Below are 19,918 nucleotides of genomic sequence, written 5' to 3'. Positions count from 1 at the left end.
CGGTGTGTGATGTTCCCCTTCCTGTGTCCAAGTGATCTCATTGTTCAGTTCCCACCTATGAGTGAGAACATGCAGTGTTTGGTTTTCTGTTCTTGCGATAGTTTGCTGAGAATGATGGTTTCCAGCTGCATCCATGTCCCTACAAAGGATGCAAACTCATCCTTTTTTATGGCTGCATAGTATTCCATGGTGTATATGTGCACATTTTCTTAATCCAGTCTGTCACAGATGGACATTTGGGTTGATTCCAAGTCTTTGCTATTGTGAATAGTGCTGCAATAAACATACGTGTAAAGCACATTTCTATATGAAGGCTCAGTCTTGAAAGAGGAGAGGCACTTCAGAAAGGATCTGTATTTCTTCATTTTTTGCATTTTTAATGATATATCATGGTTGTACATATTTTGGGGATACATGTGATATTTTGACACGTGTATACAATATATGATGATTAATCTGAGTAATTTGCATATCATCACCTCAAACACGTATCTTTTCTTTGCCTTGGGAACATTACAGTTCTTCTCTTGTAGCTATTTTGAAATAGGTGATAAAGTTTTGTTAACTATCATTTCCCTACTGTAGTATCAAGTACTGGTATTTATTTTCTTTCTTTCTTTTGTTTCCCCTTTGTCCAAGTTTTTTTCTTTTTTGTTTTGTTTTTCATTTTGGTGTTTCTTTAATTCCAAGGGTGGCAGGTACGTAGAGAAGCTAAATACTTTGCTGAAGGTCACTTTGCCAGGGAATGACAGAGCTGGGCCTATGACCTCAGGGTTCTCCCACTGCAGCATTTTTTCATAATAATGAAATCCTCTGAGTTCTACTTTGGAAGTTTTCTTTGTGAGGTTTAACATATGGTATTGGTGTGCCAATTTCAAACTGTGTATCAGCTGGATTTAAAATGAATTTGTCATTACCGCATCGAGTGTGATATCCAGTATACAGTTGACATTAAAAAGTATTTTACTGGCTGAATGACTATCTCATGGATAACATGCCCTAATCTACAAGAAAAAAAAAACGGAGAAACACCACTGACAAAAATTAGCAAACAAGAAAATGGGGTGGGGAATCAGAAAATGGATATTACTAAAATTTCAGAAAAGAGAGTTCAGCTACTTACTTTCCTCCAAATATATTTAGATGTGGTTATTGCTTTTACACAAGCATATTTTCATGACCAAAATTACTTTTTTTATGTTTAAATATTTCCTATTTATTTGTCCAACAGATATAATTGGGTGCCTACTTTGGGCCAGGCCGTGTTTAGAATGCAGAACATAGCAGCAGTGAACCAAATAAAAAAAAGACCAAAACCCAGATATTATGGAATTTATAAACTCATTGGGAGAGACAAGCCATAAATAACTCTAGCCAAATATTGAAAGGGAACTCTTTATTGTTTTCATGTTTTGCACAATAGCGCAAAAATGCAGCAGTGTTAGGTAGAGTCTGGGAGGGAAAATCCCATCAGTTATGTTAACAGAAAATTTAACATAAGGAATTGGTTAGACAGGTATTAGAAGACGAGCAATGCAAAGAGGGAACAAATGAGGCAGGATAGCAAGAACAACAGCAGGAAGCAGCTGTCCGCCCCTGTGCTGAGGGGACAGATTAGAAAATGAGCTTCTCAGAACCTAGAAGCTTGGACAAGGGGTCTGCAGAACTGGGACCCAGACTCCCGAGGAGGCGGGGCTGGCCAGCTGATGCGGAGACTTTGAGAGCTCAGAGGAGAGTCCCTAAGGAGTTGGGCGGCAGGTCTCTTGGAAGGAGCCTTGCTTGTGGGTGAGGTGTCTTTTGGGAGTGTGCAAAAGAGCTAGTACTGGGAAAGTGAGAGAAACTGGAAACTAACCGACTGCTAACTGAAACAAATGCCGCTGCCAGGGTGAAGGGCTGTTGCTGGCCAACTCTGGCAGAAACAGGAAGCAAAGAGAGGAGCCGGTCCCCTCTCCCTCCCTGTCCTTCCAGGCTCCCTGTGGTGTCCCCTGTCAGCAGAGACAGTAAAGAAGCAGTGCTGTTTACAGAGTCCCCGCCCTCTCCACACAAAGCGGTGTGTAGGAGGGAGTGTTTGGAGGGGAGAGACAATGGCTTGATAACAGGCACAGTCCCAAATACGCTAGGCAACAAGGATCTCATGTTCTGAAGCGAGTTGCTAGACTACCTAAGCAGGACTTGCAGAAGAAATGACTGAAATGTTTTTTATTGTGGTAAAATATGCATAATATAAAAACGACCATTTAACCATTTTTAACTGTACAACTCAGGGACGTTAAATACATTAACAGTGTTGTACAACCATCACTATTATCCATCGCCAGAACTTTTTCATCTTTCCAAAGTGAACCTCCAGGCCGCTTAAACACTAAGCCCCTTTTACTCCGACTCCCCAGGCCCTGGCAGCCACCGTTCGACTTTCTGTCTCTATGTGTTTAACTGTTCCAGGAACCTCACATGAGTGGAATCATGCAGTGTCTGTCCTTTCATGTCTGGCTTATTTCACTGAGCATAATGTCTTCCAGGTTTATCCGTGTTTGTGGCATGTGTCAGAATTGCATTGCTTTGTAAGGCTGAATAATATGAAATCTGGTTTTGTGACCCTTAGTCCAACACCCAGTTGGACACTGGGGAGAAGATGTATTTAGGAAGATTTTTTGTTGGCATGCTGTGGGTGCCCCTTCCCTTGCCAACACACGCACAGCATCGTGGGAGGAAAGAAGAACGTATTTCTCCCTATCCTCAAGTCAAGTGACAAGGGCTTCAGGAGGACCACACAGAAAGCTGGATATGTGCCACTGCAGATGAGATCTCAGACACAGTGGTCTGGACTGAGCTATGCCTGAAAAATCTAAAGACTGGTAGAAGCAATCTATGGCAGCAGAGAGTGGGTATTGCTTGGGAAGTAACTGCTACTCTTACTGAAGAGAGAAAAAAGGCGCTTGTATTCCTTGGACTAGATGTGGGCCATGAAAGACAGATGGCATTGGCTAGGATCTCATCTGGAGAGGTGAAGATACTGCGGGTGAAACATGTTGGAAGTGTAGGGGTGGATGACATGGAACTGTCATAGGCAGCCAGCAGGACAGTGGATTATCCGTTTCAGAAAACTGCTGGCAAAAGGACTTCATCCATGAGCGTCTGCACAGAGCCAATGAAAGATTCCATGAGGTCCACAAAATGCTTCATGAACGAGAACAGCCTTTAGTTCCCACTGTGCCCAGAGATCACTGAACTCAGTTCACACCAGTACCAGTCAAAAAGAGCATTTTGGCCAGATGCAGCGGCTCATACCTGCAATCCTAGTACTTTGGGAGGCTGAGATGGGGGGATCGCTTGAGGCCAAGAGTTTGAGACCAGCGTGAGGTCTCTAAAAATATATTTAATTTTTTTTTTTAAGCCAGGCATAGTGGCAAGCGCTTGTAATCCCAGCTACTCAGAAGGCTGAGGCAGGAGGGTGGCCTGAACCCAGGAATTCAAGGCTGCAGTGAGCCATGATCACACCAGTGCACTCCAGCCTGGGTGACAGAGCAAGACCCTGTCTCTTAAAAAAAGAAAAGAAAAGGACTTTTCTGGCTCCCTAACCTCTACTTGCTGGCTCCTTTCACCACCACCGCGACCCTGTCCCACTAACTACTGAACTGGGAGTGAAGGATGCACCAAGAGAAGAAGCCACCTTTCCCACGCAAGCTTCCTGAGAGCAGCAGGTCCAAGCTAGAGATGAGAAGTTTCAAATGGTGATGAAATGGGGAGCCTGAATTTTACACTGGATGGGGAATCTTAATATCAGAAATGAGAACGTTTTGTGATTTGGAGAGCGTTTACTTATTATTGAAATTTATGAAAAATCTGTGGCCCTGCCCGAGTTTCATTCAAGGGCAATGGAAGAATGAGCCCCTACAGAATAGGTTTCCAGGGATATGAAGTCACCTATAGGTCCTGCTTGTTCCAGACGACAGGTTGGCCGACAGATGTTTCAAGTGGCGATGAAAGCTGGGAGCAAAACATGGCAGTCTGGAGTGCTGCCTGTGCTGCAGTGAAAGTAATGTTGTAGGGTTGATGAAAAGTAAACCACTGCATTATGTGTAAAATAAAGGCGTTTCACTTCTCTTGCATGAAAAGGGACATGAGGTGGGACAGCAGCAGGCAGGGTTTTGTTTTGTTTTGTTGTGTTTTTTTAAAGTAGCTCCCCTGGTTACACAGCTTACTGGGTGCAGCTCTTCACTGCTGAGGTTGACAGGTGTTTTATGATCCCCTAAAAGATCATAAAGCTAAAGTTTTCAGATCAAAGGAAAACCAACAAATAGAGGCAGCATTATTTGTGAAAAACTTTGCCATAAAAGGAAGCAGGGAAGTTAGGGTTAAGACTGGATCATGGTCTATGGTCATACATAAGCAGATTGTTTTTTTTAGTTGAGCTATTGAAGTGTATTTTTACACTAATGGGGAAAATTAATGATTGAGAAGAGAGAGAAGAAAATTACAGGAGAGAAGCTGTTAATTGTCCAGAACGTAGGATTCCGTGTACGGCTAGTGGGGTTTGCATTCTAGAAGTACAGATAGTTCATCCTCATCTCTCTTCCAGGAATGTATGAGAAGAGATACAAATAGATTAGTAGATTTGCTGGTATAGGCCCATGGAAATCAAAGTGGGCCACTCCCCTGAACTTGATACTTGATACTATACTTGATATAGATATCAAATATTTTGTTGATCATATAATTGTTGAACATATATAGACTGACCCCAGAATAAAATTTAGAACTTCTTATTTGCTCCTTTCTTCTAAAAGTAGCAGGAAAGAAAAAAAATGCTCTTAAATTGATGCTTCTACGGGAGGCGCAGTGGCTCATGCCTGTGATCCGAGCAATTTGGGAGGGTGAGACGAGCAGATCACTTGAGGCCGGGAGTTCCAGACCAGCCTGGCCAACATGGGGAAACCCAATCTCTATTAATAATACAAAAAATTAGCTGGGTATGGTGGCACGTGTCTGTAATCCCAGCTACTTCGAAGGCTAAGGTCTGAGAATCCTTTGAACCCGGGAGGTGGAGGTAGCAGTGAGCCGAGATGGCACCACTGCACTCCAGCATGGGTGACAGAGCAAGACTCCGTCTCAAAATAAAATAAAATAAATAAATTGATGCTTCTAGCTATTTGGGGGCATTCATTCCTTCAATTGATGATAATCCAACACCACCATATTTGCCAGATATGATGACAGACATTACAGATAAAGAGATGAGACAGGTATGGTCATTGTCCAGAAAGAGTAAAAATTGGGGGCAATAAACAAGCACCAACAAATGAATACGGTAATGTTTTCTCCGTTCTATGTGAGCCATGGTTGTTGATTATAAGCAACAGACACTGACTCGTGATCTTTGGACTAATCAGGAATTTATTGAAATATGGAGGACATAGAAAGCCAGAGAACTAGACTTGAAAAATAAATGTGCCCCAGAGAAGCTCCATCATGCCAGGAGTCTTAGGTACAACAGTCAGTCGGACAACGACCCAGTGCCACTGGTGAGGTTCTGCTGCCACACTTGGCACCTGCACTAGTTCTCCCGTGGGAGGACGATATATACAAGGCCACTTTCCCAGCTCTGAAGATTTTCCCACTTGCAGCTTAACTGAGCTTTTCCACCATCGTAAAAGGCCAGGGATTTTTAGGTGATGAGTACGTGGTAGGATCAGTAATAGGGCATTGTTTATGCTTTACTTTTTTTTTTAACTATAAAGTGAATTTCTTGGTCAGCAGCAATGTTGTGTGAGATACTATATATTAGTTTCATTAAGATAGCATATGGGCTGGGTGCAGTGGCTCACGCCTGTAATTAGCACTTTGGGAAGCCGAGGCGGGCGGATCACGAGGTCAGGAGATCGAGACCATCCTGGCTAACATGGTGAAACTCCGTCTCTACTAAAAATACAAAAAAATTAGCCAGGCATGGTGGCGGGCGCCTGTAGTCCCAGCTACTCAGGAGGCTGAGGCAGGAGAATGGCGTGAACCCGGGAGGCGGAGCTTGCAGTGAGCCGAGATTGCGCCACTCACTCCAGCCTGGGCGACACAGAGAGACTCCGTCTCAAAAAAAAAAAAAAAAAAAAAAAGGTGACTTATCAGTACAGATTTCTGTAAAAAGTGGCATATTCAAAAGATGTTACTGAAGAGAATTTAGTAAAGGGTCCATTCACAAAGCGTCAGCAAGGTTAAGAAAACTAACTAGGGACCGCAAAGCATCCTGGGGTTAGCAGTGACAAGACTACCATCCTTAGCCTGAAAGGGAACAGAGAAAGACTGGATTCCAGAACTTAGCATAACTTTAACCCCAGGAAAGAGCTGCCCAGCAGGAGCTGTGACCTGCAGGCAAGAGACAAAGCCATTGTTCAACCGGTAATAAGTAACTTGACCTCTGCTTCTGCTGCCTCCTCCCAAATCCTGCCTGTGCCTGCTTATGCCCCAGATGGAGGTCTGAGGGCAAAGAATCTTCCTTGGAGAGCCTCCCGGAGGTGTTGCTAGCAGATGGTGTTGCAAATAGAAGCATGGTGGGCAAAGAGAAAATTCAAATGCAGATTAAATGTCTATTCTATTGAATTCCTCTCCAGTTGCTGCCCGCTCCAGGATGGAAGGTGACCCCAGACAATCAGCCTGCTGTCAGACAGATGGCTGATTCACTTGAAGCTTTGTATAATACCATGGGCTCAGGGTTTATTACTTCTGCTGGTCGATGGAGCACTCGGCAGTGACAATGGCAAGATCAGCCTGGAGAGGAGAGGAATATGTTACTGTGCACACAGATAGCTGTCAACCTATTCACGACCTCAATGGAGCAAGCCCTAGAGTGTCAAGCAAGGAGGTCACCATGACCATCTTATTTTCTGGACTTAAAAATATTCTTGGCTGGGCATGGTGGCTCACACCTGTAATCCCAGCACTTTGGGAGGCTGAGGGGGTGGATCACGAGGTCAAGAGATAGAGACTATCCTGGCCAACATGATGAAACCCCATCTCTACTAAAAATACAAAAATTAGCTGGGCATGGTGGCACGTGCCTGCAGTCCCAGCTACTTGGGAGGCTGAGGCAGGAGAATAGCTTGAACCCAGGAGGCAGAGGCTGCAGTGAGCTGAGATAGCACAATTGCACTCCAGCCTGGCGACAGAGCAAGACTCCGTCTCAAAAACAAACAAACAAACAAACAAACAAAGTATATGCTTGCAGCTGGGCTCAGTGGCTCATACCTGTAATCTCAGCACTTTGGGAGGCCAGGGTGGGAGGATGGCTTGAGACTAGGAGTTCAAGACCAGCCTGGGCAATATAACAAGACCCTTTCTCTACAAAAAAAGGAAAAAAAAATACAAAAACATTAGCCAGGTGCCAGGGCATGTGCCTGTAGTCCCAGCTACTGGGGAGGCTGAAGTGGGAGGACTGCTTGAGCCCAGGAGGTCAAGGCCTCAGTGAGCTGTGATTGCACCACTGCACTCTGGCCTGTGTGACTGAGTGAGACCCTGTCTCCAAAAAAAAAAAAAAAAAAAATGGGTAGTGTGGAGTCTTAATTAGGGAAAAGGAGTCAGGCTGGCAGGACCAGGGGTGAGCAAAGAGAGAAAGCAAATAAGCTATAGGTCTGCCTTTCTTCATGGCCCAGGACATATAGCCCTTCTGAGCAAATAACGTGCATAACTCACAAACTTCCTGCTCATCATCAAACACTTCAATTTATCATCAAGCTCCTTGGCTGACAGAAGAATGCAGGTGAGCTCCCTGCTACCTTGGCGTTATCGATCAACCCAAGAATCGTTCTATAAAATCTCCAGCAAGCCTTTGTTTCCTGGCAGTCAGCTCCTCTTCCACTGATTCTGCCCATTGCACTCTGGCAGCCTGTTTTCCTACTTTCTGTAATAAATCTGCCTTTCTTTACCTACAACTGTCTTGGTAAATTTGTTTACCCCTGTACCACTGGCCCAGACAGTTGCTGCTCACCCGCAACAGAGAGATAGATGATAGATAGATAGATAGATAGATAGATAGATAGATAGATAGATAGATTCTTGCACTATGAGCAATTCTGAGAATTTCATTTATATGACTCTTCCCAGACTATTTCTGTGTCACTAACCAGCCAATATAGTAGCCACTGCAGGGCATGAAACAGGCCCACTTGCCATGCCTTAGTTGATCTTTGATCAAGAAATATACAGCATCTCAGCTCTGGTTAGGCCACCACCGAGTCCAGGTTTTGATTTAACAGATGAGCAAGCTCCTAGAACTGCATTCAGTCGCCCAGGTTGGCACATGAAGCCCAGACTCTCTGGTAAGCTCACCCATGTTGATAAATTCAGTACAGTCTATAATTACATTCCTCTCTCTTTGGCAGTCACCTTCAGAATCCGTATGTGTGGATACTTACCCCAGATCTTTTCCTTCTAAATTCAATGGGCTGTAAATCTGGTGTGTAACCTTCTGGATATGATTTTGTAATATTTTTTCTCTGGAACCTGCAGGAAAGTGGCCAGTTACAGACTTGGGGACAGTGAGAAGGGGAGGGAACATGGTGCTGTGGAATGGGCTGAGCTCTCTCCCTCTTACAGGAAACTCCCTCTGGTGGGGCAATGGCAGGCCTACGAGGAAGTAAGGGTTGTCCTTTTCAGGGGAGTGAGGGAGGGCTGCATCCAAAAATTCTCATTCCTGTTCTCAGGGCCCCATTTTGCCCCCCGCAGGCAATGCCCTGACGTTCACATAAAATATTTGGGGAGGCTATGAATTCAAGTAATTTGGCAGCCTATAGATTCTCACTAACCTAGAGCTTATATTTCAGCTGCCTTAGCACCTACCGCTTCAAGAGATAAGAGAATCAAGCCTGTGTCGCGTTAAGAATTAAATGGGAGGTTTCAGTGAAACGAGATCATGCCACTGCACTCCAGCCTGGGTGACAGAGTAAGACTCCGTTTCAAAATAAGAATAAAAAATAAAACAAAATAAAAAATGATTTGAGTATTTGTTTTTCTTAAGCTCATTCAAATGCCTTCCTGCCTGCTTGAATTCCTCATGCCCTTGGTAGCATTCTCCAGTGAGAACGGTGTTAATTCCCAAAGCCTTGCCCTACTTGGATACCTAAATCCTGTAACTACAGGTGATTAGTTCAATGAGCTTTCTGCTACTGTACCCCACTGGTTGCCAGAGTCCCATTCTGGACTTAATGATGTTACTCAGAATCTTCGTATTTCTCTTGGAATGGCCGGAACAACGACCAACACGTTTTTAAAAATTTAGTTAAAATTGTGAATTGCAGGCAACAGAAAGGAATTCCGGATATCTTAAGCAGAGAAGAACATTGTCAGGAATACAGCAGGGACTGTACAGAATCAGGAGAACCTGGGCTGGAGAATGGGTTTGAATCCTGATTGTCTGAAAAGGACAAGGGCACCTATTAGTGGGAGTGATGTGGCCAGGACACTGTCACCCCGCCTGTGCCTTTGAATGACTCACTTTGCATTCAGAGTCCAGGATAAGAGTTCATGGTTGATTGAATCTAGGTCACAGGACCAGGCATCTATATTTGTTTCCTGGGGCTACTGTAATAAATGACCACAAACTGGGGGCTGAAAACAACAGAAATGTATCCTCTTGCAGCTCTGGAGGCCAGACGTCCTAAATCAAGTTGTCAGCAGGGCCCTGCTCCCTTTGAAGACTCCACAGGAAAATTCCTCCTTGCCTCCTCCAGTTCCCGGTGGGCTCAGGCACTCTTTGGCTTGTGCCAGTGTAACTCCAGTATCTGCCTTCCGCCTTCTCTCCTGTCTATTATAAAGACATTTGTCATTGGCATGTAGGGCCCACCCAGATAACCCAGGATGATCTCCCCTTGAGATCCTTAATTACATCTAAAATAAGGTCGCATTCCCAGATTCCAGAGGTTAGGATGTGGGCACATCATGGCGGGAGTACACCATCTCACCAGGGCACAGGGAGTGGGGAAAGCTCCCTGCTTCCGTGTCTGGTGAGAGGCAAGGCTCTGCATCCCACCAGCACTGCACACTACGGAGTCGAGTAGAAAATGCCCTGAGATATTAAAGCCAAAATAAACCAGATTACAACCACAGCACTAGTGCCAAAGCCTACCATATAATACAGGAGAGGTACCAGAGAGCACAGGAGACGAATCCTACATGGGGGGCAAGAAAGGCTTCATGACACAAGCTGAACCATCAGAGATACTTGGTCTGTTAGGTGGTGTAGAGGAGAAAGGAAATTCCAAGCAGAGAGGGAACAGATGAGCAAAAAGCACGAAGGTATCAAATGTCCAAAGCATTCAGGGAATTTCAAGTCCAGAGGGAAGAGCAGTGGCACTAGATAAGGAGCTTGTGCTGGAATATATATCCACGAAGTCACTATGCAGATTCCTTTTTTGTTTGTTTCTTTGATCACTGCAAGAGTTTCTCTATGATAGAAGTAATGCATTGATTTACATTCTGGTGCAAAGTCCTCCTCTCGTTGTCACAGAGAAGTCACTGGCTGGCTACTTCAAATGACGCGGGCAGAGCACAGGGTGCGCGAATTGCGGGTGGGACGTCATGAGCGAAGATGCAGATCAGATCCTGGGGGCTTTAGGTGACATGCTCAGGTATTTGGACTTTCTCTTTAGAGCTGGAGAGTGATACACGGGTGATGTAGAGGATGACTTTCAGGACTTGAGTGTGACGGCACGGAGCGTGTGAGATTGGAGACCATTATGTTATCTGCTTCCCCAAACTCCGTTCTTTATTCCAGTGTTGGTTTCTTTTTCCTTTCCTTTTGTTCTTCTTTCTTTCTTTCTTTCTTTTTTTTTTTTTAATAGAAACAGGGTCTCGCTCTATTGCCCAGGCTGGAGTGCAGTGGTGTGTTCATACCTCACTGCAGCCTTAACCTCCTGGGCTCAAATGATCATCCAGCCTCCGTCTCCTGAGTAGCTAGGACTATAGGCATGCACCACCACACCCAGCTATTTTTCAATCTTTTGTGGAGACAGGAATCTCATTAAATTGCCCAGGCTTATCTCAAACATTTGGCCTCAAGTGATCCTCCTTCCTCAGCCTCCCAAAGCCAGTGTTGGGAGGTGACAACGTTTTCATCAATCTGTAGTGAAATGAGGAAATTAAACCTGATATAGTCAGTTCTTCATCAATTCTGTTCAATTTCAAAGGACTCTCCTTTGGTTTGAGATCATGACTTCCTAAATTTTATGAGGGTAAAATTGTCCATTAGTCTATGAAATTGTGGTAATAGTGAATAATAGGCTTTACAATCTCTGTATCTATCTATTGTATCTATCTATCTACATACCTATCCATGTGTTCGCCTTCAAGTAAAAAATCAGCTGGTCCCTCTAGTTCTCCAGTTGTCCCCTTGAGATTTTTCTGTGCAATCTGCAAGAGTGAGGCCTCCTGGACCAGGTGAGGACTTAATCCCAGGTGGAGGTGATAGGGAAGGGGCAGGAGTACTCACAAGAGGGATATGACAGAGCTGGAATCCACATCATGAGATCCATGACGGTCCAGATTCTACTATGTTTTGCATACACATAGACTCTGTGTGAAATTCAAATACATAATCAGGGTCGGACACGGTGGCTTATGCCTGTAATCCCAGCACTTTGGGAGGCCGTGGTGGGCGAATCACTTGAGGTCAGGAGTTCAAGACAAGCCTGGACAACATGGTGAAACCATGTCTCTACTAAAAATACAAAAATTAGCTGGGTGCGGTGGCGGGTGCCTGTAATCCCAGCTTCCCGGGAGGCTGAGGTGGGAACATCACTGGAACCCAAGAGGCGTAGGTTGCAGTGAGCCAAGATCATACTGCTGTACTCCAGCCTGGGTGACACAGCGAGACTCCGTCTACAAAAAAAAAAAAAAAAAAAAAAAAAAAATCAGAGTTTATTTAGTTTATTTTTTTAGCACAGGTTGGATATTTCTAGTCTGAAATTCCAAATCCGAAATGCTCAAAAATTTGAAACATTTGAGTGCCCACGTGATGCCACAAGTGGAAGTCACGCCTGACTTCATGTGACTGGTTGCAGTCAAAATGCAGGCACGGGACACATGGTTTCTTTAGCATCTCCAAGGGACAAAAGGCCCTTCCATCCCTCTTTAGATACGATCTATGTTTTCCTCGCATGCCCAAATTTCCCCACGTGAGCATGCTCACAAAGTGTAATAAAATGACGTGTTCGGGCACCAACGACGGGTTCCCCACGATGCCCCACATGAGGCCAAGACCTGCGTGCGTTACCCAATGTGGTCTTTTGCTTATTTCCTGCTCTGTGGTGTAAAGATAGTGTTGAAAATGTCAAAAAGACCTGCAGATACCCCTATGAGTAACGGTGATGAGAAAAAGGAAGCTTTTATGTAGTAGTGACGATGAAGATGACATTGTCAACACTGCAGAAAAAGCGCCTGTCAATGGCATGGTGAAAAGGTGCGATGGGCTTATTGAAGGACTAGAGCAGTGTGCAGCCATAACACAAGAAATCATGTCGGTTTCTAAAATCAGAGAGTTCCAAGACAAAAAAAAAAAAAAATTCTTAATGAGACAGGTGACTCTGGAGGAAACATTTTCTTTTCTTTTTTTTTTTTTTTCTTTTTTTTTTTTTTTTTGAGACGGAGTCTTGCTCTGCCGCCACAGGCTGGATGCAGTGGCCAAATCTCAGCTCCACGCAAAGCTCCGCCTCCCCGGTTTACGCCAATTTTCTCCTGCTTCAGCCTCCCTAGTAGCTGGGACTACAGGCGCCCCGCCTCATCGCCCGGCTAGTTTTTTGTATTTTTAGTAGAGACGGGTTTCACCGGGTTAGCCAGGATGGGTCTCGATCTTCCTGACTCGTGATCCGCCCGTCTTGCCTTCTGGCCTCCCAAAGTGCTGGGATTACAGGCTTGAGCCACCGCGCCCGGCCAGGAAACATTTTCTAAACGCCATCTAGCCGGCTAGGTGCAGGGGCTCACGCCTGTAATCCCAGCACTTTGGGAGACTGAGGAGGGAGGATTACCTGAGGTCAGGAGTTCAAGACCAGCCTGGCCAACACAGTGAAATCCCGTCTCTACCAAAATTACAGAAATTAGCTGAGTGTTGTGGTGGGTGCCTGTAGTCTCAGCTACTCAGGAGGCTGAGGCAGGAGAATCGCTTGAATCCAGGAGGCGGAGGCAGCAGTGAGCCAAGATGGTGCCACTGCACTCCAGCCTGGGCAACAGAGCAAGACTCTCTCAGAGAAAAAAAACCAATAATAATAAAACCTTTCTAGCAGAATGTCTCCTCATCCCTAGAGGCCCCTCTTCTTGGTCCCTCAACTGCTTCTGATGTTTCTTCTTGCCTTGAAAAATAAAATACAGTGTACAGTAGCCTTTTAATCAAAACACAGCATTGCAGATGGAGAGTGAAAGCCTGCCCTTACTTGTTGCTGTTAACAGCTGACACAGGTATCTGATGTTGTGCTGCTCGGCTACCCTGCACACTTTTTAAAAAAACTGTATTAATGATGTGTCCTATTTTTACTGTTAAGTATTTAAGCATGAATAAGCATATGAACACGATTGCTTATGAGAAGCATATAAATTTAGAGTCAGGAATGATGGTGCCATCACACAACCAGATTGTCCATATGGGTGGCTGAGATAGTGACACCTTTTCTTTCTGATGGTTCAGTGTACACAAACTTGTTTCATGCACAAAATTATTTAAAATGTGGCATAAAATTACCTTCAGGCAATGTATACAAGGTATTATGAAACATCCATGAATTTTGTGTTTAGATTGGGTCTCATCCCTAAGAAATGTCATTCTGTCTATGCAAGTCTTCCAATATCCAAAATCCTAAACACTTCTGGTCCCAAGCACTTCGGTTAAGGGATACTCAAACTGTAATAATCCCATGAGTGCCCCTTTGGGATCAATTGTGTTATAAATTTATTTTATGAAATACACTAATATATAATTTATTGTCACATTTCCCCTTAATTCCATCTTTAGAAAAATCATTAGATAACTTATAGCTCTATGGTTGAAAACCATGATCTTCATTTAAAAGCTCTTTCCTGAGCAACCTCTTTTCAGTAAAATGACTTTGGGATTCCTTGTCCTCTATCCTGCCTAAACCTTCTTTCCTGGGAGAAAAGAGGATGAGTAATACGTGTTCCACTTCCTCTCTGGAAGTGCCTTTCATATGTAATAGCGGAGCAGTCTTCTTCCAAGGTGCTATTTTGGGGGACCTATTACTTTTATCTCAACACAAACTGAGAGCTGTTTTTGTCAAATGGACACCAGCAGCCAATGGCTAGGGGAAGCCGGCCGCTCCATTTTCATTTTTCTTCACTCTCGTGTTTGATTTTCTTGTTCATTTCTAACATTCTTTCATCTACAAAACCAAAATGAATTGTAATATAGTTGCAATGAACATGGCCTTATCTCTGCCTGAGGAGGAATGGCCTTTGGTAACGGATCTCACGATCAATATTAAGCCGCCAGCTCTCTTTTCCTAATTTTTACATTATCCTCTTACACCCACTCCCTGAAACACACACACACACTCACACTCCCCACCCAGATGTTGTCATGTTCATTTCCCCTATTTCGTTTTTGGGGCTAGTATCCTACTCTTAATGAAGGCCATGTAGACACGTACTCCTTGAAATTTTTCGAGGAAAACAACGTGCTCTCGGGGTATTTGATTTCTTCCCCTGAGGTAAACTCCCCTCAGGTTGTTCACTTGTTTTCAACATGGTTGTCAGGAGTAACTTTCTAGTCCCTGATGGGATTTCAGAGAGGATCGTATTCTCCAGATGCAACATATTTTGTTGTTTCGAAGCTCTGAGTTTGTTCTGCTCATAGGATTTCGAGGAGAGATGCCAGCTGTTCCTTTCCTTAGCATTTCCATTGTAATCCCTCTGGTGTATCATTAAGGAGTTTTGTGTAGAGGAGAAAATATTTATGAGGTTGTTTTACTTGCTTCATTTTTAGAGGGAGTCAGAACCAGAGTCCAAGTGTCACCCCAATCTAGAAAAGCTAATATTGCTTGCTGTCTATACTTTTGTATCCACCCGTCATATGCTTACCCCTGGCTATGGTTATTCAGCTGTTATTCTGTGTTACTCCTGAATTAGTCTGTAGCTTCTAGAGAGTAAGGACCACCCATCTTTGTTTGTCTTACAGTTACCAAAGCATCTGTTACCTAGTAGGTGCTTAGTCAACATTTCTCAAATGAAATTTAATTATAATAGAGCTCTAGCGTACATGGTAGTCTCTCCTCTGATGCTAACATCTGTGAGACTTAAGAGCTTGTGATTCTTCCTCTTCTAGCTCCATTTCTTTTCTTGCTGTATGTATTCTCTTTCGATTTAATATACTTAATGTCTCTCATGGGCTATGTACTAGGATAATGATTGTCTTATTTTATTTTATTATTTACTGATTTATTTAGTTTTTTTGGGATGGAGTCTCACTCTGTTGCTCAGACTGGAGTGCAGTGACATGGTCTTGGCTCATTGCAACCTCTGCCTCCCAGGTTCCAAGTGAATTCTCCTGCCTCAGCCCCTGAATAGCTGGGATTATAGGCACGTGTTACTGCACCTGGCTATTTGCAATTTCAAAAAAAAATTACTGTATTTGTATTTTCAGTAGAGATGGGGTTTCACCATGTTGGCCAGGCTGGTCTTGAACTCCTGACCTCAGGTGATTCGCCTATCCCAGCCTCCCAAAGTGCTGGGATTGCAGGTGTGAGCCACCGTGCCCAGCCAGTGATGATGTTTAAATGAAGTTCTCCTGAGCTTCATGTCCATCTAACTTTGTGAGAGACCACAATTATTACTGAATGTGTAACGCTTTCACACCGTCATAAAGTCAAACCTTCGTGGGTCTGCGACATCTGCATATATTTGTGTGCGTGTGTTGCTGTTGTTGTTGTTGTTATTCATTTATTGGCTTTGTGTCTTTCTTTTTGCACACGCTATTTCATATGCCTGGAATCACCCACTTCTCCTTGTCACCTGGCTGACCCTACTCATCTTTTGAACTTCAGTTTAGGTGTCAGCCCCTTGAAGGAGCCTTCACTCCCCCTTCCCACTCGAGGCTGGATTAGTTGCATCGCCTATGTGCTCCTGTAGCACCGGCGCACACCCACATCATCACACCAGATAAGGGGTATTGACGTTGTGATTTTGAACACCGCAAGTGACCTAAAGGTCCATGATGTTTAATAATTTGCAATGACACAAAGTAATTTTTTATAATGATTGTATACATATATGATTATTGTATTAGTCCATTCTCAGGCCACTAATAAACACATACCTGAGACTGTAATTTATAAAGGAAAGAGGTTTAATTGACTCACAGTTCAGCATGGCTGGGGAGGCCTCAGGAAACTTACAATCATGAGTGGAAAGGGAAGCAAACATATCCTTCTTCACATGGCGGCAGCAAGGAGAAGTGCCAAGCAAATGGGAGAAAAGCCCCTTATAAAACCATCAGATCTTGTGAGAACTCACTCACTATCATGAGAACAGCATGAGGGTAACCACCCCTGTGATTCAATTACCTCCCACCAGGTCCCTCCCACAATACATGGGGATTATGGGAACTACAATTCAAGATGAGATTTGGGTGGGGACACAGCCGAACCATATCAATTCTATTATTTTGTAGATGATTATATCAAATAATCTTGATTCTTGGTATTAAATAAGGCAAGGCATGAGTTTGGGGAATCACATTAGCTCAGGATGTATCCATCCCAGAAGTAAAGGTTCTCCTACACTTTAATTTTCTATTTATTTGTATGCTTCCAATATTAAATTCTGGGGTCCTGAATGTGGTGAGAGCTATTTTATCTCTATCCTTAGTGCCTTACATCCACCAGAGATTCAGTTAATATTTGTTGAAAAGATGAGTGTGTATTTTTAATTTAATACAGATAATTCTTTTTTTTTTTCAAAATCTGGCTTTGCCCCTGAGCCGTGGTTTGAGGTGCTGACCCTCTTCCCAGGAAAATACATGCATGGCTCATTTGAGAAGGTTTAAGGTAGAGACCTTGCCCTACAAGATGGCCTCCTGTTTAGTCAAAGAGAAGAAGGGAAGAAATGTGTTTCTTTCAATACTAAATAGGACTGATTTGATGAAAAGACTCAATTGGAATTCAACTCCTTTGAGATAGATACGACCCCATTCTATCTTTGCCCAACAACTTCTTGGAGAAGGTGATATGATTCATGCACTTTAGACAAAGGCAAATTTGGATCCTAATTTAGGAAAATGAAGCAAAATCAGTCATATCTGTAGGTGTTTTGGGTGCCTGATTTGGGCATATAGACAAACCTCCTGCCCAGGTAGCTCACATATGCCTCCTACTTCTATACTAGCTACAATTTCTCTTCTCGTTGGTACTCTTACTGATGGGGGCATTCAAGACTTTGCCTTCAGTGGCTTATCTGAGAGGTCTAACACATTTAGGCACAAATGCCTGAAGGAAAAGCGTGTAGACAACCACATTGTCTGATGACAGTTGACTGCCCAGGTCAGAGCCTGGCAGGGTAAGTCCGAACAGAGAGCTTTTAGCTTCGCCCTGTCATAGGGACTCAGTTAGCAAACATCATCTCTCTTATAATTAAGGCAGGCTCTAAAATTGCATGAGCAAAGATGAGGTGCTTTGGTAGCTCTTTCAAAATGCTTCTTAAATGCACTTCTAAAAAGTTAGCTTCTGTGGCTCTCAACGGCACAGATCATGTGCCTACATATGAGTGAGACGTAGCTGGGCTTAAAATCTATAGGCAAGTTCTGAAGACTAGAGAGAAGCTTTCCAAAGCACATCCAGATCAATGATTTTTAAAATAGGGGCCAGGACTGGGGTGGAGCTGGTGTAGGGGAATGTTGGGGGAAGCCACATGCATGTCTAAGTAGGAAAGCCACATGCACCCTGCTATCGTGAGAATCACTGAGAGTAATGAGAAGTACAGTTTGTGGCAGTGTGGTGAACACACAAGTGAAAAGGAAACTAGGAAAAATGGTTGCAGGCTGGGACTTAGATTATAGTTCATTCACCCCACTTGCAGACAAGTAATTAGGGTCCAAGGTGTTACAGGATGGGCTTTTCCTATCACATCAGGCATCTCTCGGGATCTCATTGTATACCACAAGACCTCTATGTTACAAAGTGGTTTCTGGTGCATTGTTTTTTTTAATTACTAAAAGTTTTTTGATGGGTTTCATGACAAACTCTTATGAACAAGAAGAAAAATGTGAACAATGATGAATAACAACAAGTACTTGTCAAAGTGACATGGAAGTAGCTGGTAATATGGAAAATATTGAGCAGTCCAATTGTACTGGAATGATTTAGTACAATTTAGTAATATTGTCTTAGATAGTATACATTTAATTGAGCCCCTGGAATCAGAGATGACTCTCAATGTTAGCAATTTTCCCAGGAACAAGATGAAATCATTCAATTTAATTTTAGGAGAAAGTATTGTATGTTTTACAGAAAGCTTAGGAATTGATTTATTGGCCCATTGATTTGAACTACTTTTATAATTCTGGCACACTCCACATATTAACAATTCTTTCTAATCCCTACTTGGCTGGGTAATTTATGCATAGGTCAGGAAGTCAACCTGGGCTGTAGCTGGTTCCATATACTTATCATGTGAAATGACGTTTACTATTTGTTTTCCTCCTGATAGGGCCTGTGCTCCCGTCAAGACTCACACAAGTGGTTTATCATGAGAAGGACTGCACTATTTGACTTCACTCCTACAAGTTTTCATTGACGTTACACATTGAGAAAGTTATGAGAAGCAACTGTCACTCTCTGGAGGTGGAGGCTGCCGTGATTCACAAAGACAAGAGGTAATTTTCCTGTAATCACAGGATGACTCAGGTTAGTAGCTTTCAGCCCTTCAGCAACTCACATACCATGAGGCGTTTTTAGCAATGTGCATCTTTAGCGAATCGAATTCTTCCCAATCCCTATAATTTTAAATTTATGACAATGTGATATAAAGTAAGTTGGAATTTATTTTTGCATAAGGTGGAAAACAGTGTTTGAAAGTAGTTGTACGGGGTAAGTAAAATTATAAGAACATATTTAGCATTTTAGAAAGCAAAATGCTTTTGTAGGACTTAAACATATTTTAAATGAGATTTTATCACACAAAAGTTTACAGTATCATTTGTACTTGGAAATGATATATAGATGTTAAGTGTGAAGTTGCATGTATTAAAAGTAAAATTAAAAGCTATACATCTTGTAATTAGGTCTTTTTTATAATATAAAAGACCTGTCTTTTAACTGTCTGGGCCAACTTGCATTTTCAGTTTAGAATTGTAGTTTAAGTACGTCTTTGAATTTTAAAGCAGAATTTTATGCTCTCTTTTTTTTAATTCTGTGTCCTCTGTGGCATTTATAATAGGAGAGCCATTTCCAGTATTTATATTTCTTCTTAGTTATGAAAAAGTGACCGTTGTATGCCTAGATTGTACCTATAATACAGACCTGACTGGATGCATTGGCTCATGCCTATAATCCCAGCACTTTGGGAGGCCGAGGCAGGTGGATCACCTGAGGTCAGGAGTTCAAGACCAGCCTGGCCAACGTGGTGACCCTGTCTGTACTAAAAATGCACAACTTAGCCAGGCATGGTGGCGGGCCCCTGTAATCCCAACTACTCAGGAGGCTGGGGCAGGAGAACTGCTTGAATCCAGGAGGTGGAGGTTGCAGTGAGCCAAGATCATGCCACTGCACTCCAGGCTAGGCGACAAGAGCAAGACTGTCTCAAAACAACAACAGCAGCAACAACAACAAACCTCTGGGGCAGCAAATCAGAAAATACAAAATAAAACTGGAAAAGCTCAGTCTTAGTTCTGCTTTCCTCCAAGTGCCCACTGACTCACAGCTGGCTCTTTAGGATTTAT

General features: G+C 43.3%; 1 protein-coding gene across 5 annotated transcripts in view; it reads left to right on the top strand.

The window, feature by feature from the left end:
* Positions 1–19,918, top strand: part of TRMT9B (tRNA methyltransferase 9B (putative)) — a 76,417-nt gene that overhangs the window by 24,438 nt on the left and 32,061 nt on the right. For 3 of the 5 annotated variants that reach the window (XM_017894691.1, XM_017894692.1, XM_017894690.1), the window contains exon 3: positions 18,688–18,853. In XM_017894691.1, coding sequence (XP_017750180.1) covers positions 18,795–18,853 — 59 coding nt within the window. In that variant the 5' untranslated portion in view covers positions 18,688–18,794. Of the gene's footprint in view, positions 1–18,687; positions 18,885–19,918 lie in introns of all 5 variants that reach the window. The other 2 variants (XM_017894694.1, XM_017894693.1) reach the window with 1 other exon arrangement.

Source organism: Rhinopithecus bieti, unplaced genomic scaffold (assembly GCF_001698545.2).
Source record: "Rhinopithecus bieti isolate Rb0 unplaced genomic scaffold, ASM169854v2 scaffold_25360, whole genome shotgun sequence".
Classification (NCBI taxonomy): domain Eukaryota; kingdom Metazoa; phylum Chordata; class Mammalia; order Primates; family Cercopithecidae; genus Rhinopithecus; species Rhinopithecus bieti.
Note: the sequence above shows the minus strand (reverse complement) of the source record. Positions and strands in the feature narration are given on the sequence as shown.